Here is a 23,320-nt window from a genome sequence, read left to right on the forward strand (position 1 = left end):
CTCTACTGATTTCAATCAATTTTCCATTACCATCAGGACTATTACTTGTATTTTAAAAGAAAAAAACGAGAGAAAATGTCGAGTCATACAATACCACAAAGGAATAATTACAGAGAAAAACATTTTTCACATGAAAATGAATGGAGTGAAGCGATATCTAAAATGCTAATATTTATGCACTTGCCTGTATATTTGTAGTGCAATAACAGGAGCTTTCAAGAGATTCACTCTTGTCGTGGAATATCCAACAACTTTAGCATGCTAATATACGCACAGTCATCGATTCAAAAGGCGATCGAACCCAAAATAATTTCTTTCGTAATGAATAGGAAAAAACTTATTAAAATTGAAAATGCTTAAGAATGACATTTTCGTGGGCGGGAGGGTCAACTTTCATTTTTTTTCTTCGGGAAGACTTCCAAACTCCTTGCTAAGCCTGGGTGCATACCTGAGTCTCTTCAGTTACAAACTGTGATAAAACGCCTCCACTGATTTTCAAAGCCCGACGACCTTGGTGTCATCTGAAAAACTTCAGCGAACAATAATAATAAAGATAAATTCTTATCTGAACACATACGTACAGTTATATATCTAGGTAATTTCACCTTTTTGGACATACTGGTATTTTATGTTAAATGTGAATAAAGAAAACTCACTCTTAAATTTTTGAAGATTGTTTCTTTTTTTTTCTTAAATTTTTCACAACTACATACATACACTAAGTTATTTATAAGCTACAGCAGTTATAAATAAAAGCAAACTAAATATGCACAGTTCTGTTTTTTTAATTATAAATAATTTTGAGCTTACATAATTAAAATTTTAAATTTAACCACTGTGTGCAACTAGATAGTGGCACATGTAAAATACGATATAGAATAATTATGAATTAAGGACACGAGAATTACACAAAGGATGATTTTTTTAAAATCTGAGGCACTGCCTCGCCACCATTAGAGAAGTTTGTTATCACTATTTCATATTCTTTTAAAATTAAAATAGTTTTTTTCTTGTGCAAAGGAGAAAATAATATAATATTATGTTCAATTATGGTTCATGAAATGCACTCACTCTCAAACGCACTAATTCTTTCACGCAAAAAGCACACACGACATAGTTTGTACACGTATGAGTCACATGGTCACTTGATAGTCACTTGTAATATCTTGAGCTTACTACCAGGTGACACTATACTTATTTGTCTTTTATATCGAAAAATGATGTAGTGAATGAAGGTAACCCCTTCTGTCATTTGCAGTGTAAAAATACTATTATGAACCGTATTGTTTCACGAGAAAAAATTCACAAACACCACCTTCCAACCTGACGGTTCACAAATATGGATATATATAGTTTAACAAGCTTGAACGAATCTTTGTTTCCTTGCATAATGAAAACATATGAGACCATATGTATGGTAAGTGCGAGAACTTTCACAGTTAATTCTCTGTCATAAAAAGAGACAAAGTCCCCGAAATAAACCACAAGTCCACTGTGATCCAAAACTTATGGTAATAATGAATATTTTTTTTTTTTTAAATAGTGGGCAATCAGAAAACAAATGCTTTGAAACAATGCTAGTCACTATAAACGACAGAAAAGATATCTGAACAATGTTTATACCTAAATTAATGTGTGAAAAAGTTGTTATTTTTTAATTCACGAACGATGTAGCAATTTATGTAAATGCTCAAAATGAACAAATTTGAATGTTTTAAAATAATTATCACCAAATTATCTTTTTCTTTCATTCTTGTCAGTATGAATCGTTTATCATTGGTTTGGAACTCGAAAACGTTGGACTATATACCAAATCATTTGGGAGAAATGGCACGAAGGATAGGATCATTTTCAACTTTTGTTTTTACACATCGGCCTCTGTAGCAAATTTCTGTTTCTAATGAAATTTCTGTAGTCGTGGATGTTCCTATAACTCTAAGAGGTTGAAATGTAGATATATGCTCAGCTAATTCGTCATCAGACTGAGAATCAAATAAATGGGTGCTACCACCATTACTATTTGCTGTTGCTGCTACAGATTCTGTTGGTGTGGCTGACTTAGGAGTCTGTGTTATATCATCCAGTAAAGTATAACCAGTTGACACAGTGTCAATTCTATCAGTTGGTGTGGCTGGTGTTTCTTCAGCTTGTTCCTCTTCTTCTTTCAACTCTTGATCGTTTTCTGTTTCATCTTTTAAGATAGGAAGTGTCCACGACCTTACTTTGTCCTTCTCCAAGTCTGAAACTGAATTTTCAGCTGCAGCCGAGGCTACATTTTGTGATTCTGCTGTATCTAATCCTCCGTTCTCAGGTTGTCGTGGTCTGGATCTTACCCTAACCCATGTTCCTCTTCTTCTGCCTTCTCCTATACGAGCTTTCTTACTGTTATGATCTACCGTAGTTCCAACTCTAAATCTGACAGAAACAGGAGCAGCTCTGTCAATATTAGGAGAAGTTTCTTCTTCGTCTTCATCATTTACTATATTGTCCTTCTCTGATGGAACTTCGGACTTTTCACTAGTTTCTTCTTCATTAACAGTTTCCTTGTCATTTTCATTATTGTCTTGTGGCACTTCCGAATTTTCCTTAGGCTCTGTTTGCGTCACTTCTTCTTTGACTGTTTCCTTATCTTCTTCAGGAACAGGCACTAAAGTTATGTAATCACCTTGCGACTCGGTGTCGGATGTATCCTTGTTAAGATCTTCCTTTTTGTGTTCAACATCTTGGTCAATTATCTCACCTATTTCAATTGGAGAATCAGTGGTTTCCGTCAGTTTATCTGATTCTTCATTATTCTCATTATATGATTGATCTTCTGACCAATAACTTGGTTTTACTTCAAGGACATTTATTCGACCAGGAGAGGAGGAAGAAATTTCATCAGGATTTTCTTCAGATGGCTGCTGCTGTCTATGCACATATTCGTAATATGATTGCCTAAAGTGTGGAGTTGTTTCCTCTGTAGTTACAAATGAGTCTGAAGTTTCAGGCACTTGCTCAGCGTCTGCTCCAGATGTTTGACTATCAGTTGTAGTTGAAACTTCTTCTTCACCTAGATCTAAACTTTTTACTTTCTTTCCGTTCATAGATACAAATGCGTATCCATCCACTGTTTCAGGGCGATCTCTTGATTCCTGTCCTTCTAGTTGTTCCTCACCCCGTGATGCCGAATTGTGTCTGTTAGAACTTTCGCGATCTGAAGTAGGTCGCCGATATCTGGAAGCTCCTCTATTTCTACTGTTATATGTGATTGTGTTTCTAAATGGACGTTGTGTAGTTGTAGCCTCGTTCTCATCATTTTTCGATCCTTCCTCTTCACCTGGCCTGTTTCTTACCCTATGTCCCCAACGGTTTCCTGACGGATTTGTAGATCCTGCAGAGGTTCTTGAACGACTGTCCTCTCTCAATGCAGACCTAATAGGTGTAGATTCAGTTGTAGTCAAAACGGTAGCTTCAGTAGTTGCTGACGGTGGGCGACGAACTCTTGTTCTAATGCTACCGACTCTCACTGTTGGTCGCCTTGTAGCTCTTAGAGTTATTGGTTGGCTAGTGGTTGACGATGGTGAAGAAACAGGTCTTGTTGGCCGACGACCACGACTAACAAAGTTTGGATATTTCCTGTTAGTTTGAGTTGTAGAAGTTGTGGGTTCTGTAGTTCTCTGTACTTCCTCGTGTGATATTCTACCAGCAGTAAAATCTTGTCCAGAGAGACTATACTCTTGTGTTGATGGATCGTCCTGCTTCGTGGAATCTCCTAAATTACTGTGACCTTGACTTGTGCTATCAAGTGGAACATTGCTATTTTCTTCTTTGGACACGAATCGTAATCTGTTAGGATGTACGGCAGGAGGCTTTTCTGTTTGCTGCTCAGATGTCAATTCATCCTTGTATGTACTTGCTCCACCACGATGGAATACTGGCCGTACATAATCAAGAGGCTGTGGTGTTGTCTCATGAGTCAAAGTAGGTTCGTTTGTAATTTTCTGCCTAAATCTTCCTGTTATTTGTTCTCTTGTTGGTGAGATATTATCATGGCTAAATACATTTTGACTATGAGTTACGGATGAAACATCTCTTGTACTTTCTGTTTGAGAAGGAAGTTCTTCAGCAGGGGATTGCACATTTGGCTCAGCTCGAGCAGAGGTGTCTGTCGGGTTCTCATATTGATTCTCTACTTGTGAGCTATGTAAATAAGACGTTTGGAAGTCTTGCGCTGGTACTCCGCCGCCAATTTGTTGTCTTTGGAATGATACTGGAGTATCCTGAAATTGACTTACAATTTGCTCAGATTGTGATTCAGTTCCTTCTCGTTGAGGTAAAAATGAGGGACTGCTCTGGTATGTCTCCCCGTGTTGACGTTGGAATTGGTTACTTTTCTTTGAGTCCTGGAAACGAATTTTTGTAGGTTTTTGATAAGGCTCCTGTTCAGTGACAGGTTCCTGAATGTGAGAAATAGATTCTTGATTTTCCGAATCAAAAGATGTCCTTAATTTTGAAGTTGTTTTCTGGCTTGGGAAACTTTCGAAGCTTTGAAAAGACGGTTGCTGTTTATGGAATCGGGATACATTCTCAGGTTCAGGGAATTGAATGGTTGATTTCTGATTTTCATTACCTGATAGTCTCTGTGATCCTTGAAAGTGTCCTCTTCCTCGCTGTTCTTCAAAATTTGATGATGTATCCTTAGATGACTGGAGTCTTTGCCGTTGAGATTGTTTTGTAGGAAGTGATGCAGCGTTATTTCTTGTTCCGAAGGACGATTCCTGATTGTAATCCTGATATTCTTCCTGTGCAGTATATTGTACTTCCTCTGCTGGTGGGGAAGTAGTTGATGTAGTTCTGTAGTTGGGACGCCTTACTCTTGATGGTCGTCTTGTATTGACTGATGCAGTAGTTGTAGTTGGAGTGTATCTTGGCCGTAATGTTGGTGTAGAAGGTGAAGATCCAACTGTGGAAGTACTCTTTGGACGAGTTCTGCCACGGATTCTGTTGGTGGGCCTTCTAGATGGCACTGTTCTAGTAGTTTGAGGGAACGTTGAGGGAGTAACAGGGGAAGTTGCAGGGGGCGCTGTGTCAGTTTCAACTTTACCACTTTCAAAAGTCTGTGAGTTTACATTTGATAATTTTTGAACTTCCACTTGTCCATTTCCAGCTAATGGATTGGGTTGTTGGAAGTCTGATTGTTGATTTGGTTGAAATTGTGATTGAAATGGAGGATTATGGTTGACAAATGTCGGCCTGTTTAGATAATTTTGAAAGGAAACCACGTTTGGGAAAGATGGGGTACTACCCTGGTTTATATGAGAAGCTTGTCCGAGATTACCTGCAGAAGATTCAGTTTGTCGTTGTAGTGACTCGGTTACTGAAGACAGTGGTGTCTGTGGTGAGGATTCTGCCAACGAATTCACTAAATGTGGCAATGCAGGATTTATAGGCGGAAGATTTTCTGGTAACAAATAAGGTGGAATTGCTGTTGTTGCAATAGGTAATATTGTTTGTTCTGTTGGGTATGGTCTTGGAGTGACTCTTCCTCTTTGTGGTTTGTCAGAAGACGTTACTTTGTCATGGAAGTCATTTTTATTTGTTGTTGACTCAGTTGAATTAGACACGACTACACTACCAATATGAGGTGCAGGAAACGGTATCTTGGAGTATCCTGCTGGAGGTTGGAAGCTAAGTGGTGCGATGAAGAATGGAAGACGATTGACTTTTCTTTCAACACGATTAGAGTCGAGCGACGACAAGTAAGGCAACTCAAACTTTGCGTACCCTTTAGGAGCTTTTAAATTGGATGGTCCAATGAAAACTTTTGGGACATTTCCGTCTATTGTGTCTATTACTGGAATAGTTCTGGCTCCTCGTAATAGGTTTAACACATCCGTTACTTTCACCTCCCTGTTTCTGTTTCTGGAATCTTTTCCCATAAAAACAGAAAGAGGAGGTTGGTGTGGCTCCAGTGTATCTGGAGAAGGACTAGTTACCGGATGTGTAAATGAATTACGTTGACTATCAAATGTTGTTGATGTCTGTGGCAATTCTACGTTCTGATTTACATTTTCCACAGGTTGTTGAGGGATTGGTATACCTGACCTTAAGGCTTCTAGGGGAACATACAATAATTGAACTTCCTCTTGTTCATCAACATCATTAGGATTTCCCGGTGTAACGGTATTTATTTGTTGCCCTTGTACAAATTCTGCTGATCCATTTCCAGGAGATTGGAGTTGTTGTATTCCAGCTGTTGGGGGTGGTCCAAATTGTATAAGAGAAGCTGGACCGAAAGGTTGTTGTGATGGGAGAACTTGGTACTGGAATGGATTCTGTACTGGCTGATTTAGTGGAAGGAATTGCGGAACTTGGAAAGGCACTTGAACTTGTTGGAACGGTAACTGTAATTGCTGTAGAGGACCTTGAGCTTGCAGAGGTTGTGCATTAGGACCTTGTTGTTGAGGAACAAGATGTACAGGTTGTTGTGAAGCTGGTTGCTGCTGTTGTTGCTGCAATAGCGGCTGAGGAGTTATTGTTCCCAATTGTTGTGTTTGCAACGAAATTGGATTCCTCTGCTGTTGATTTGACTGCTGCTGTTGAGATTGGAAGATCTGCTGTTGCTGTTGAAATTGAGGTGGTGGTGGAGGTGGTGGTCGTGGAGGAGACTTTGGCCTATGAAATTGAGGTGGTGGTGGTGGTCGTACTTGAGGTCCTCCACCAAAGAACTGCAGTGGTGAAACTCCTGTTGGTCTACCTAACAGATGAGGAGAGATTTGACGAACTCGGTTCCTATGTGGTCGAAGTGGTTGGTGGTGGTGGAAAGCCGGAGCAGGTGGTGGTGGGGGTTGTGGTCGTGACGGTGGTGTCAACAAACTGGCAACTTGATTAGATGTTGCTGCTGCAACAAGTTCTCCAGATGATGCTGGACTTTTCAGTGGCAGGGCTGGTGGTTCAGGAGATACAGGACGGCATGTTGGACAAGGCGCTTTCAGTGGGATCCAATCATTTACTAATGATCCTGTTATGAATCGACTTTCAGCCACTGGCTTGCTCCACTTATTTTCATCTTTCCTTTCAGTCTCTTCTGCGAGAGTGGCTGTTGTCAACAGAACGACGAAGAACCACTCTAGTCTTGCCATCTTCCAGACAGCAGCAAAGGCCTGTAATAAGAAAAAAGAAATATTATTAAAATCTTTCTTATACACAAATGATTCATATAAAAATAACTCTACAATTTTGATTACTTGTCATAAATCACGACGGTATTTTTTAAAATAAATGTTGCTACAAGAATATAACATTTCGCAGTTGTCGGTAATTGGCAACGAGTTACTTATTTTCTCTCAGATGCTCTATATCGCATACGAACACAGTATAAAACATATGGTACAATAACTGAGATAGGAAAGTGAATTTTCATCTCACTATATGTGATGGACTTGAAATAGAAATTAGAGAGTGTTAATAAGAACAATATACTTGAAGAATCAAGCAGTTCCATTGATTTTTTTTTATCTGAAAGTGATATTTCTAAGTAATCTGTTTCTTTCATAAAGTGTAGCTTGTGTCTTACGTAATTTATTTTTAGTATACATACATGCGCAATTATAATAATATATGGATACTTAAAGCTTTAAGCTAACTACGCGGATTACTAGAAATAGTAACAGCTTTTAGCCGTGATCTCTGCATAGATTTAGGTCTAAACAAATTTTAGTAAATGCATCTGCAGAGAGGGAAAGTAGCAAACACTGAAGAATTTCCAATGGATGAACTCCAAGATAGAAAACTTAAGAAGGAGAGCACTACTCTAACAAAGTTAAAGTTAGCAACACATTTGAAGTATCCCTCAATACATATTCATTTGGGTTAATCAAATGAACAAAGACTGATGTAATTAATTTAACACAAATGATCTGTGCTTTAATGTCAAAATTCAGAATGAAACACAAAAAAGCTGCAATAGAGCAATTGACTCTCCCCACAAAATAAGGAGGGCATTGTTGTCACAAATATACCAAAATTTCACCAAGAGCAGATTGAAGACCTTCGCCCATATTTCAGCAACAAAAAGCAAACTAACCACCTATTGCATGTAATATGCGATGCAGACACAAAAGATACACCACTTCATCTAACCACGACAGAGTTCATCACAAAGTATGAATCAGATAAACACAAACATGGCAAATGGAGAGTAAAAGAACTCCACAGAACCTTTAAGAATCACCTAGAAGACACGAAGACAGTAATACAGATCAAATGCCTTGCTCAATGCCTGGAATCCTTTCCGAAACAGTACCTAGGTAGGATTTCTGATGACCATCCAGGACAGAACTACAGAACTACTAGCACCAAAACGAAACTACTGTAAATGCATACATGTAAATAAAGAAAAAAAAAGAAAAAAGAAAGGAAAAAGAAAAAAGGAAAGAAAGAAAGAAAAGAAAATGCGAAGACACATGGAATATCTCACAGGTTCATGTCACATGATAGCTTCCATAAACTATCTAAAAAGACACAAGAATGTTACAAAAACCATTTAGCTTCTCTGGTACATAACATGGAATTAATCACAAATACCAAGCCATACTACAAATATCACCCAGATCCAGTATTTGAGAATCATAAATAACGATTAAAAAATCAGAACGGATGTAATGGTACCTGCAAACAAACCAAACATCACTACCAAAAATAAAATAGAACAAGAAGGAACTCTTTATAAATGTAGCAATGTCATTGACTCACAACAAACGTATAACATTTAGTATGAAAATTAGCATATATAAAGACCTGACAAATGAAATATTATTATTATTATTAGGTTAGGTTAGGTTAGGATTTAGATTTCTGGGCTTTCAGCATCTAAGGCCATTTACCCCTTCACGTTTGAGGGATGACGTCCCTAGGTGAGCACACAATCCGGGGACAGGGAAGGAAGAAAGGATGGGGGAAGGAAGGAAGCGTCCTGGGACCTATAAGTTAGGTACCACCCCGGCATTTGCCTGGTATGAATGAGGAAAACCCAGGAAAACCTCATTCAGGGTGGCTGGCCTGAAAAAGCGTTTAACACTTTTTCGACTGAGTGCCCCCACCGGGAATCGAACTCGGGACCGCTATATTATTATTATTATTATTATTATTATTATTATTATTATTATTATTATTATTATTATTATTATTATTATTATTATTATTAACAAATCGATATGGTTTGACCTACAAAGACATTATTAAGCAATCCCTGAGTTTTTATCTATTGTTGCAGTGTTTCAGATTCAGTGGGAAGACATGTTACAATAGTAGCATTAACATCAACAATGGGCTTTGAAAATAATTCAGCCAGATCTTAATTTGTCTAATGGATTAAGGAAAGTCCTGTAATACCTCGGTCAGGAAGGTCAACTACGAGATTCAAACTAGGAATATCCCGTTACTAGACGAGAATCTTAATCGTCTATTATTACTTCATATTACTAGAGAAAATATCCGGTAAATAGGAATTAAAAAAACAACGGGATATTCCTATAAAGTATTAGTTCACTATGTGTATCATTTTTACTCTTGAGTGACGATAGGGGTGAAGATGGAGATCTTGAAAGAAAAGATCACATTCGAAATTCAACAAGCAACTATGAAGTATGAATCTATGATAGCAAATATGAAAGCTATCCAGAAAGTCGCTCACGGTTGGACGAGCTTCATCACTTTGTGGATGGTCTTCTACCTGTTCAGTGCACATCCAGCAATAGAGGCAGTGTGAAGTTCGTGTTGCTTCCTTTTAACTTGAGTGCTCCCATTGAAAATCTGACCAAGGTCGGTCATACGAATTTTGTTGGCCAAAAAACACTAAACCGATTGACATTTATCGAGAATTGTGTGAAGTTTACGGTAAAAACGTGGTGAGTAAAAGTGAAGTGAGGTGTTGGTGCATCATGTTTAAAGATGGTCGCACAACATTCACGATGAAGATCGAAGTAGGCGACCGAACATTGTGAGATAGAATCTGGTCGCAAAAATCAATAAGATTCGTAAAAATCGGCATTTTACGATAGCAGAGCTGTCGTTTGATTTTCTACAAATTTTACGGATTTTATTACATGAAGCTCTGACCCAAAAGTTACGCTACCGTAAGTTTTGTATAAAATTTTGACAGAGGAACACAAATCCCAGCGGATGGCAGCCGCCTTGAAATTCCTTGAGGGCTATAACAAAGCTGGCGATTTCTTTATAGATCTTATTGTTACTGGGGACAAGCCGTGCGTTAGCGCGTTAAAAAAAAAGTCCATGCAATTTGTTACCACATTATGCAGAAGTAATTCCCAAAAATAATAAGCTCCAAGAAATGAACATTGTGCTCTGGGATAAGGGAGAAAAAATGTAAAATGCAAAATGAGAATCCAACTAACAACCAACCAAAATCAGAAAAATCAACTTCGAAAATGTTCTACACAAAACGACTGGAGAATGAAGTTCTTCTAGTATCGTTACAATCATTACAATACGGTGACACAAAAGAATAACGTAAATACTAAATCCTGACGATAAATGTATGTTTTCACCAACATCTTCAACTCTCTTTCAGTGAAGAGCAAATAGTTATTCATCAACTATTTGATGAACAGAAGATCGAAATTTACGGATAGTTTACTCATATATTGTAGAAAATGATTTCATTTTTCATGATTTTCTTTATTTTTTAAAATTTTGTAATTTGTATAACGTGGGAAATTTAAGAGCAAAATTAGAATTTCTGCCTCTTGAGGTGGGATTTTATAATGTTTCAAATTAGCGTCATTGGACGCATTTCCTTTCTGGTCATATATATATATAAGTTTTACCAAGGAGTACGCACGTCCTAAGAGTGCGCAGCGCCAATTACGCTGAAGTGGTAACACACAGAATTATTATTGCTACGCTGTTTGATGTGTCTTTGTGTGAGTGTTGATACAAAGAAAACAGATGTTAACGTATAGCTCGAAACAGAAAATACAGATAAAAATAACTTTTTTGAATTCTTGATGTAATATTCAAGTAGGGTCTACTCTTAGTTAAGAAATTTTTCTGATATAATAGCTAACTACAGTACCTTTGTTACATGGTAGAAAACATAAATGTAGATAGAATTGTTTACCATGGCTTAGTTTCGGGGGTCTCGCATGTGCAGCCACCTGGATGAATTTCACTCGAATTGACTGCTGTTTCCCAAAGAGTGCGCGTTAATGAGTTACCAAAGATCACGCGCTTACTCCTTGAGATAATTTCATTAAGAGTGTGTGTGGATAGCGGCAATCATCATACAGACTAAATGGTTATTCTCTGTAGTTAGTTTAAGAAAGCGGAATGTAACAGAATGTTTTAATGGATTATAGAATTATTGCAATTGTTTGTCTTCGATTCAAGCACCAACTGTAAATCTTCTATAAGAAGTATTTTCAATTTACAGAATTTCTTAAATTACAATGATAATGATGATGATCTTCTGTTCTGCGCGAAGATCCCCACACATGGTGAATCCATGATAGTTTGCTATTGCCTTTCATGGTATGGCGACGACATCCTAAGTAGTGAGGAAATGAACGAAGAAAATGATCAAAATGAAAATTCTGGAAGTGTTTCGAAGGAAGATGTTCAGCGAAATATGTCTCCGATTACCATAGAGAAAGGGAAACGTCTTACACGTACAGAAGCCGCAACTTCAAACACGTCTGTTAATCAGAGATACATTATTCCTCTTCCAAAGTAAAAGAAATACGACAAACTTCACGTATCAAACGTCGATCTGAAATTTTTACTAGTGCTTCATTTCACAAGATCCTTCAGAGCAAACGAATTAAAGTAAATGTTAAGTCAAAGAGAAAACTTTTTCATCATCTCAATGAACCATCCACTTCAACAGAGAAGACTGCAGCTGAGATCAACCAAATTTCAAGCCTAATGTGTCACGAATTGTATGAAGAACAAATTGACGAGGACTGGATTCAGTGCATTAATTGTGAACGATGTTGACATGATCAGTGTTCGTCTTACGAAGGGGATTTGAGTTTCAAGTATGATAGGTGTTTAGTGAGCCCTCTTAGGGATCACGAAACCACTCTTTGGGACAATGCTTCTTAAGAGTACGCATTTGGTATTTTTCACTTTTTAACGTATATCTCCATATCTACATTTAGCAGTAAAGTTTTCCATTTCTTATAATGTAGCTTAACCTTCAATTAAAATTATATTCAGTTTACATAATTTTTGCTTCATTATTTTTGGAGCTTTTTCAAGATGAATATTAAGTGCGTGCTCTTTGGTAACCTTCTCTCTCTCTCTCTCTCTCTCTCTCTCTCTCTCTCTCTCTCTCTCTCTCTCTCTCTCTCTCTCTATATATATATATATATATATATATATATATATATATATATATATATATAGTTAATGCTAAAAGAAATGATTATTGTTTTTATTATTACTCATAGAATACTTAGAAATTGTCAAACTTTAAAGAAATAATGCAGATGCTTCAAGAATAGGAAATCATTTGAAAATGGTATACATACAACTTCTTAATTATGAACAAAGTTTTGTGTTTGTTTTACAGAAAATTGCCACACTGTAGTTCGATGACAGTGCATGCATGTGGGGGAAAGACGCCCCAGTTTCACAATTTTTCAAAATGTGTTCATAAACATCATAGAAACAGGCAACTATGGGTTTGTATCACTAATATTACTAACTTTAATTCCTACTAACTATCTATACAATTATAAAGAAAATTTTAAACAAAATAACAAGTATTCTCCACATATATTTTCTAAATCCGTTTGTAAACAATGGATAAAAATAAAAGAGAAAAAAGAATTGTGGACCTTACATATTATTATCATTTGTTCATTTTTCCAAACTTGTATTCTTGGGATCACAATTAATCCAGTGGACCTACAATTTAAATCCAAACCACCGTAATCGTTCAAATTTTCCAAGGTGTTCAAACCGGGAATCGAACCCGAGACTTCATGCACCAAAGGGACACGTACTAGCCACTAGACTAAAGGGAAGGACGGCTTTCTTTTAATATGTAAAAACCTGCTCCCTGAAAAAGTAATGCTTTCCCTTATGACAACTTGCTAGCTACAACACTGGTACACCTATGATGATATCTGATTTAATAGTGGAAATGCTCTTCATTTTGCAATGAAGAGATATTTGATTCACCCAGAGATTTACCTTTTCAAAATAATTCAACCAAATAAAGGAAGTTGTGACAAATGAAGTGTGTCGCAAGTCCCCTCCCTCAAGGATAATTTTTAGTATTTTGAACAACCCTCCTACATATTCAGCTCGCACAAATGGCTTAAAACTCAATCCGTATATATTCTTTTGATTCAACTTGCTAGCCAACTAGTGTCATATACATATATATGAAGTCCATTCAGTCCAATGTTTATCACGTTAGTCATGAAAAGAAAAAGAAAGTTTATAAATAGAATATTACATCATCGAAAGCAGCAACCAAGCCAGAAAATCAAATCAATACTGCAAACGGAAACTTCCCGTTTGCTTCTGAGTGAAAAATTAATTACAGGTTACTACAGAACAATTAGTGTTTCATACTTAAACCAAATATTGTTTAAAACATAAAGAACGTACAAATCCTTGCAACACGTCATAAACTGGTTGTCCCAATCAGAAATTTTAAACCTTTAATATTATAAAGTGGGGCATCTTTACTTCGATTTCACTGGGGCAACTTTCCCAATTTTGAAGCAAAGATGCCCCAGTCTATCACGTGACATACTCATGGACGCAGAAACACAACAAAGCACATTAGCGTTTGTAGAAGACTGAAGTTCTTAAGCAATTATGTTTTATTCATGTACTTGTATTTAACTACTGTCAAGAGCTTTACTACGTTTCACTCTCTAAAATTATAGACACTGAAATAAGAGTAACTTAGCTTTGTGAACAGGCCTGAACAAAAGCAGCTTCTTTCTACGATGCAACTTCCACATATATTTAATCAAGACTGTGTACCCTTTCACAAGCATGGCAAGTTCTGTTACTACTGTACGACTCTTGGACCTCGAGCAATTCGAGGAGGAGCGTCTTCACTCAGTGGGGCTTCTTTACCCAAGATACTATATATGAGAGTAAATTTCATGCGAATACTGTAGAAGGGCAGCAAGGGACAACTACTATGACAATTAGAAACTAAAGATAGAAATGAATGTTTAATGAGCGACTTGAGCTTGAGGAAAATGAAAAGAATATATTGAGGAGCCGCGTAACAGCAAGTATAAACCGTACATTTTAGACATTAAAACGGGAAACGAAGTAAACGAGGACGGGTCATCGGACAAGTTCAAAAACATACAGCAAAATGAAGAACAAAAAGGTAGATAATATACCTTTTGAGTTTATTAAGAATACAGAAGAAGAATGAAAATCAATAATTGGAAATTTGCAATCAAATCAAGTGTCATCGCAAGACTACCGCTAAAAAATCGAAATTTATATGAGGATTATAAAACTATACTGCTGCAAATGCATTTAAGAACACTGAGCAGGAATTCACCGGTAGGAATGTCAAGGTGAAGAAATTACCTAAGAACCACATTATACATAAACTTATTTTTTTCGGCAAGTAACCTACCAGTGATGGAAGAAAATTATAATGAATTGTGTGGTAAAGGTAGAAAGAGCTTGTCCCGCTAGTAAAGTAGATTTCAGTTTACTCATAATTTTGACGTAACTTTAGTTGGGACCCTACTAGCACTCTAGTCGTCCTCGTCCACCCTAATTTTAATATGCCAGAGACGCTCATGATGGTGTACCTAGGTGTAATGGAATGTGTTTCTGGATTGCTTGATTGTTACCTTCTAAACTGTATATTCTGTACTGTTCTCTCTCGCGCGTTACAATGACATAGTAATAATAAAATAAGGAAAGACGTCCACTCTATAGAATAAATCTACGAGTTAATACGTTAGTCCTGTACTGGGTGTACGCATTTCACTACATTTCTCAACTGTCTACAACATACCTAAGACACATTCATGTATTTTTTCGTACATTCTTTCGCATAATATCCCTTCACTGCTCCTTTATTATTATTACTATTATTTTCTCATGGTTTACTGTTGAATATTTCCTCTCCATTCTTTCGTGAGAAAAACAGCTGATGACACTCCCTTCTTAGACTATGTTTGAACTGTACAATTCATTGTCAAGTTTTTTTCTTTTTCTTTTTCTTACCTCGACCCACATTCCGCCCTTGGCCTAGGCCCTGTAGAAGAGAGAAAGAAACTCAGTAACGCAAAGAATACGTCATTTGTCATCGCTTTTCACCATTCCAAGACCTCTTTCCGGATTATTATTTTTCTTTCTTTTTCTTTTAGCCAGTTAATCTGTCTTGCAAATACTTTCTCTTCTCCACAGGTAGGAGAACAATCATTAACATAATGTTGGAATTTTGAGTCCCATGTTTTCTTTCTAACTGCTGATTTCATAAATAGGAATTAGGGAGGTGAAATTGACACACACACGCGCTCGCATACAAAACTCGTATCGGCTGTACTATTTAACTATAGCTCACCATGATTCATTTGTTTCTAAATTGACTTTTAATAGTAATGTTCATTTCATGCTGAAGTCTTGGGCTCGCCAATCATTGTGTAACATGTTTCACTGGCGTCTTAGTTGAAAGACTTCTTAACCAAGTTATTCTCACTTTTTAACCAGAATTTGTTGGGAATAAATGTAGACCTAGTTGTTGACAAGTGAGTTTTGAGTTGAATTATAGATGCTACTTTTTATTGACATTTCAGAGAGAGAGAGAAAGAGAAAGAGAGAGATAAGTGATTTATTATTCAGTTGTAGAAATGGAGAGTTTCTTTTTTCAGTTTATCGTCCCACGATTATGCACTGAGGCTAACAAGCAATGTATAGAACAAGGCAGGATCAGATCCGACTCAAACTTCGCCCAGAGGACACATAATAGAAAATAAGAAAAAATGCCAAATTAGAGCTGCCCCAGGCTTCAAACCCAGGTAGATCGTGCTTTTGATCAACAATCCAAGATGATATCTAGTATACTCCGGAGTGAGCTGCGGAATTGCTGTTCCATAAGAAATAGTCCTTTGTAGTTTATGTAGTCTCCAAACGAGAGCTTGTATCGCAGGTTGCAACTGTGGTTTTCACTGTCCCAAACGGAATTCCAATATCCTCAAAAGGCATAATGTGTCAAGGCGGATGCATTTTTATGCACGGACACTGTTGCAGTTACTTGTCGCGTGCCATTGTCGTGGAGTCTTGCACTATTATTCTGTCCGAATACACGTTTGTTTTGCCCGAGTTGAGTTGATTTTGAGTTTTACGTTCCGTTCAGCAGCGAGGCTATATGAGACGTGGACCTACTGATTAACGTGGAATCCGAACCACATGAGCTCCCACTGGGAATCGAACCCGGGTCTCCCACGCCATTGTTTTGCCCGAGTCTTCTACACTTCGTCCCGTTCATACCATTACATATATGTTTTTCGCGGTTACATCATTGGTTTTCTTTTTGCATTTTACCTTACAATGATATATCATACACCCCGCTTCTCATTTTAATACTTTACGCTATATCCAAGATCGCGGCTTTCAAGATGGCCGCCAAATCAGTGTTATAGCATATCAAATATTTTGATGTCATTCTCGTGCTGCCCATCCTTTCCGTTTTCGACATAAACGGGTATCTTGCGAGGTTTACCTTATATCATATTGTCACGTAGTGCGTTACATTGCGGAGCATATCTCCGGTGTTTCTGGACGGGGGAAGCTCTAATTTGGCATTTTTTATTTTCTATTATGTGTCCTCTGGGCGAAGTTTGAGTCGGATCTGATCCTGCCTTGTTCTGTACGTTGCTTGTAAGGGAAACGGTGATGATGAGATGAATGACATTTATAAAATGAAGTAAGTGGGAGGAAACGGGAAAACAACGAGAAACCCCACGCACACGGTGAAAATGAAATCTGAGCTTTACGTTCCACGGTTATGTCGTGTGGGCTAAAGGAGACGGTTATAATGAGAAATGAATGAAATGGTGGAATGAAGAAAGTGGGAAGAAACGGGAAAACCTCGAGATAACCCACGCACACAGTGTTTGTCCACCGCAAAGCCTACTAAGCGCGAGCTGGGATCGAACCACAGACTTCACGCACCAGAGGTGAGTGCTCTACCATTGAGCCACCGCAGCTCCAAAGATAAGGCCGCTTTGCTCAGCATTTGCCAACATAACTCGTACGAATGAGTAGAATTACGTTGGAAGTACGAGATCGAAACTGTTGTATAAATAACGGTGAACTGCTGGTTGGTCAACATACAGTTTAAAAGAGTACGTTAGGACAACGTATTTCTTAACTCTATCTTTACGATTACGAATTACAACCATGGGTACCTTTATGCTACGTAAGGCGACTGTACTACCAGGAAACAAATAACAAAATAACTAAGCTAAAAGAATGCAGGTAATTCCGTATTAACTTTACTGTTTATGTGAAGTTTTCCCGTCCTAGTTTATGCAGCGAATGCCTCACAAAAACTGCGTCCAATCCGACAATTAAACCCGTGACCAGAATATGACAAGGATGCTGAGTACTCTAATCTTGTGCTCTTAATGGAAGTCACACTGGAAGAAAATCAAATTTTATCACGACAAGCTAGGAAAAGAAACCTTATCTTATATTCTTGTAAGGCTATATACAGTAGCTTTTAGAAGCCATGTGGGTGAAGCTTTTCCCCTTTGCTTGCAGTGGTAAAATTAAAATTATTATCGGTAATTTCCCTCACGAGCAGCCACTGGTGCTATGTTATAATTGTTCTGTTTTAAAGCCGTTTAATTTATAATAGTAAAAATATATTTTTATTTCTGTTTTGTTTAGGCAGAAATCTTCCAGAATACAAAAAAAAAAAAAAAAAGGAAGAGCGTCTGGCTATTGTCCGACCTGCATTTAACACAAGACCAAAGGAAAGGTATCTTTAAAATAATTTGTATCGGGAGTGAATTATGTGAAAGTTGTCAGGTAATGTGTGTAGTGAAGGAAGTATGAAGAATGGGGATAATGAAAAAAAAAACAATTAGAAGAAAGATCTTTTTTTCCTGAAAGTAGACCGTTGATCACATTGTCATTTATAAAGGAAGTTAGAAAGTATTCGTTTTTTTTAAAAAAAAATAATAAATTAATTGCAATACTCGACTATCTGATCGCCAACAAACAAGAGAAAACAGGTCACAAAAGAGTCTGGTCATTTTTAAACAAAATAAAAATCAACTTCCTTTCTGTTTCATAAAATAGTTTTTTTTTTGTTTTTAAATAGACGAACAATGATAAAGAAAAGTAAAAAATTCCTTCCTCTGCTTGTTTAGTGTACCTATAAAACAAATAAAGCCTTTGCGGAAAAAATTGTTTTGGACTAATACAAGCAAGTAAAAAAAAAACTATAGTGGACAATGGAAACAGAAACAAATCCGTGCATTTTTTTTTAGAGGAAGGGTGAGAGATCACTTTTTTTTTTTTAACATAATCAATGTTCATTTGTGTATGTGTTCCAAGAAGAATGAGAATTTATTATTATACACAGGTTGAGGAGAAAGTACGTTCTTCCGTTGGCTACTGTAGCAATAACAACAGCTGTGCTACGAATGAGGAAAGAGACAGACAGGGAAAAGCAAGTATTGCACCTTAAATGAAAAGGAAATCCTGCCAAATTGCGAAGGTTGTGTTCCAAGTCAATGCCTTATTGAAATTCTACAACATATTGTGATACATTTTTTCTCTTCATGTTTTGTAACATTGCGTAATGTCCGGATTCTTTGCCAAGACAGAAGTCGTATCACATTGGAGTTTCTTTCCTTCACATAAGCACGGAAAGTTTTTTTTTTTCTTTTTCGTTTCAGCAAATTAATTCTTTTCTTAGCTTCACCACCTGCTTGCTAACCAATAATTAGAAAGTTTTATAATTACTTCACTCTTCTAAGAGTAGCATTTACCAATTCCAAATAACACAGTGTTATTCTATAAGGAAGACTAGCAGGCAAATGGAATATCAATTGTATATGTCACTTTTAACTTGAAAAAGCTTTGACATCGAGTTACAAGATTATATTTTATTTTGTGTCCAAATTCCAACTTGTGCATTAAAGTTTTTGACAGAAAGAATATCAACGAGTTCTGATGCTCACCAATTATTTTCATTTGGAAGTAAATTCTTTCTATTTGAGATAGTAATCCCTCAAGCTTGAGAAGCGCCCACGGATATAATGGAAGATATATATATGGAAATATACGGTGTATATGCACTTAACAATTTTATAGTTCAGCGTATACTCAGCTTAAATCAGGGACATAGGATGAGGATTAGGATTTTTAGATTTCTGGGCCATCGGCATCTATGGCCATGTTAGACTATCTCGTATGAGGGATGACGTCTCTCAGCGATCATGCAAAGAAAGGGAAGGAAGGAAGCGGTCTGGGATTTGTATGTTAAGTACCATTCGGGTATTGCCTTGTGTGAATGAGGAAAATTCAGAAAAACCTTATTCAGGATGGCTGGTCTGAAAAAGCTTTTTTACACTTTTTCGACCAAGTTTCCCCACCAGGAATTGAACCGGGACCGCTCACACCAAAGGTGAGAACGTTAACGACTACTCTATGTGGAGCCATAAAATCAGGGACGAAATGGTAGATATAAGAGTGGATAAGCCTATATTTTTTGAAAACAGTTAAAGTTACTCGTTCTTATCAAAAATTTTAGCTATGTCATGGGAGCAAATATATTAGAAACTACCGTTTTTTTTAAATATAGGAATTTAAAAGATACAATGATAAGGAAAAGCAGGATATTGTGTTGTGTTTATTTTGTATACCTATAAACTACCAAATATTTATTTATTTTATACGGTTTTTGAACAAAAAATGTTTCGGGTTAAAGTTTGAAATTCACTAATACATCAGTAAATTTCTCTTTCGAAAACAATGTTCTTTTTTATGTTCTATTGACAGATACATTATATTCTTTGGTCTGATTATGTCATATTATGTTAACAAGTTATTGTTTGAAAGTAGCTTTATTAGTAGAAAGATACGTATTTTCTTTAAATGTGCAGCTTCTAGTTAAATGATAGTATTATTACTAAATTGTGAACTGTTATTGTGAAATGAGATATGTGGTATTGGGGATCCCAACAAGTCAATGTGTGTAGGATCGATAAGCCATACGTTTATAATTGAGATTTTTTTCCTAACTGTTAAAAAATATTATAGAATGAAGTTGATAAGTATTTTTACACAATAATCATAGTCTCAACTAAACTCTTACAGGCTAGTTAAAATTTCATTACCTATCTAGCTCTGTGATTTAACAAACCAGCAAGCACAACAGCAGAAACGAAAGCCTGTCCTTAAATACTATTTTCTGCTATTTCAATCCATTCAGATTTCTTATTAGTTCACATTGATCTTGCATTCATTCAACATACAGACAAATTGTTTCGGACTTCTTTTCATCGATAAACTTAACTTTCCAATTTTGGATATGCATCGTGCAAAGTAGCCACAACGGCTCTTTCCCTGCCTCGGTTAAAATAAACTAACTTGAACTACATTGTACTGTGTTATCGCCATACTCAAAGATCTTTCTTCACCTTACTTCCGTCCAAAACTCTATACGCCTCTTTCGTATATCTCATGCGAGGCACGAATCACGACTTTCTTAGATTTATTGGCAATATATTCGGTGATGCATGCAGATCGTGGATTTTCAGGCTATATTACCCTCTCCATTCTCTCGTTTGTTCGTCTACTTTTGGCCCGATATTTTCAGCATGCACTTTGTTCTATTTCTAGAGTCTAAATTTCTCAGAGGCGAGATAAAGTGGTGTGGAACGACCACTAAAGGTTAAACTTGCCGTCAACTACACCAGATGGAAGCCTCGGTCGGGGTTCAGAGGTCACACTGCATAACCTCAGTTGTATTGAAATGTAATACATAAAAACTCGAACTATATTTAGCGTCTAACTTTCGCATTCGTATACTACAGCAGATAGAATTATGGTTTAGCAGATATTCAATTTTAAATCCCTTCACGATACGATATAATGTTTTTATTGGTTCCATGATGAATTTAGTTTTGACTATCATTTTGTCTTTATCTATTTTACATTCACTTTTAAATCGATTTCTGTACATCTGTCAGGAAGGGATTTGCTTCTTCTTGCAGTGAGCTGATATAATTTCTTGTCAAGTCGATATCTTCAGCTTATGCAAGCAGCTGGTTAAGATCATTTAGTATTAGTCCTCTGTTTATATCTTTGGTTTTCTTAATCGCGTTCTTAAAACAGAAATGAAAGATAATGGAAATAAACTGTTCTGCCTGCTTCAAACTACTGTAGTCCCCTAATAATCAGAGACGTTCCTTCGTATTAGTTCTCAACTATTTATTGTAACCAACACACCCCTTCAATAGCCTCATTATCCTCTTGGGAATGCCTATTTTTTCGAAGATATTGTGAACGCTGTGTACTTTAATCCGATTATAGGCTTATCTTTAGAATTAATCAGATTCTAAAAGCTGATTGTTTTCTCTCCTGAAGCTCCGGCTTCCAATTCTGTAACCGTGGAAGTAATTACATCTGTTACTCAATCCAGATAAAGACAAATTGTACCATGAATTTGAGCATTAAAATGATTTGAATATAGCGAAGATCTAAACTACATTTTTTTTAAAGTTTTTTACAACAATCCAACTCTCGTAAAAAATTAATTATGACTGATATATCTGATAACACGATTTAAAATTTTCATTTTCCCCCCCAATGACTTGTATAACATAAGAAAAAGTAATTCTTCTCTTTTATAACCAGCAAGCGACCTGCTTTTCTTCGTTTAACAACTCGATTATCCCTGCCGCGGTGTTTATGAGTGCCCTGGAAAACCGTGAGAAATAAGGTTATTATAAGCGGAACCAGAAGGGCGCTCATCCGAAGCAATGATGTTCCTCGCGCGACATCCGAGTGACTTGGTTCTTTGATATCCGCTTCCCTACTTCCAACTGTATATTCGCTTGCCACGTTGCTATACATGAAACTCGGTAAGATACATACAATCTAGATACAGCTTAAAGACATCTGTTGCATTTGTAAATAATATACTAACTTCTTTTACATGCATATTCCCTTTCTCAGTGAGCTTAATTCATACAGCTAAATTCCCACTGAGCTTCTGCGAGATTCCATAAACAATTGAAGAAAGACGCAGTTTGTTAAATGTTTCATACGAAACAATGTTAAAAAAAGGCTACGATATAAATGTCTAACATACTTAGAGTATGTTATCTTGGTGCACTGAGGATTATGTATAGTATTTAAACTAAATATGGAAGATTCACGAATTCACAGGAAAAGAAACAGGGATTTCTTCCAAAAGTCCCGTAGGATACAAGAATTAAAGTATTAGAAAAGTAAATGTTCCAAAAATAACTGGCTAAATTTTTCGAAATGACATTATACTTCACAAAGTGTCTATGGACCAACACCAAGAAAAATTGTTTTCATCATTGTTGTTTATAAAAGCGATTGGAGATTTACAAGAAAAAAATTATATAAATATCTCCTCAGAAAAATCTCATATACTCCAAAAGTTCTCTGATTCTCCCACTGAGATTCTGATTCTGATTCTGAATTTTCAGTTACCTCTGCAAGTCACATAACTATCCCAATCTACGAAAAATTCTACAACTGGGTAGGAAAGACACACAACAATTGATGTAATCTGTTACTTAGGCCGAACAGTGTATTTTACTATACAGTATAATTCCTTCCAGTATAACAATTCCTTCCAGCAAAATAAGAAAAATTCAGTTATTATTGGCTACAAGCAATATACAAAATTCTGTTTAACGATACAAAAAGTTCGTTTTTTTTTTTAATTTTCTGAAAAACTGAACCTGAGAATTTACCCACACACATGTAATTTTATTCACCTTGGTGTTATCTATTGCCTGATATACATACAATATGTCTTATTTTCGGGCAATATTTTAGTTAAACTTCAATAGCCTAGTTCATTATAGCTGAGTTCAGTTGGTGTTTAGCGTCCTGTTCTTCAGCGAGGCTTTAAGAGATGTGGTCCTAGAACCTAATGTGGGATTTAAACCACACGATCTTCCGCTGGAAATCGAACCCAGGTCTCTCGTGCCATTAGGGATGTATTGGGGTATATAAGAGGGTGTACGGGGTAAACCCATCTAATGCTTTTATAGTCCAACGTATAGTCACCATAAATTCACGAAAGAACGAGGGTATA

At 36.6% G+C, this 23,320-nt stretch overlaps 1 protein-coding gene across 2 annotated transcripts in view; it reads right to left on the reverse strand.

Annotated features, from left to right (window-relative positions):
• Positions 1 to 1,257: 1,257 nt before the first annotated feature.
• LOC145675948 (uncharacterized) overlaps positions 1,258 to 23,320 on the reverse strand; it is a 73,608-nt gene continuing 51,545 nt past the window's right edge. For both annotated transcript variants that reach the window (XM_081746765.1, XM_081746773.1), the window contains one exon: positions 1,258 to 7,145. In XM_081746765.1, coding sequence (XP_081602891.1) covers positions 1,815 to 7,124 — 5,310 coding nt within the window. In that variant the 5' untranslated portion in view covers positions 7,125 to 7,145 and the 3' untranslated portion in view covers positions 1,258 to 1,814. The remainder of the gene's footprint in view (positions 7,146 to 23,320) is intronic.

Source organism: Thermobia domestica, chromosome 2 (genome assembly GCF_964235325.1).
Source record: "Thermobia domestica chromosome 2, izTheDome1.hap1.1, whole genome shotgun sequence".
Lineage (NCBI taxonomy): Eukaryota > Metazoa > Arthropoda > Insecta > Zygentoma > Lepismatidae > Thermobia > Thermobia domestica.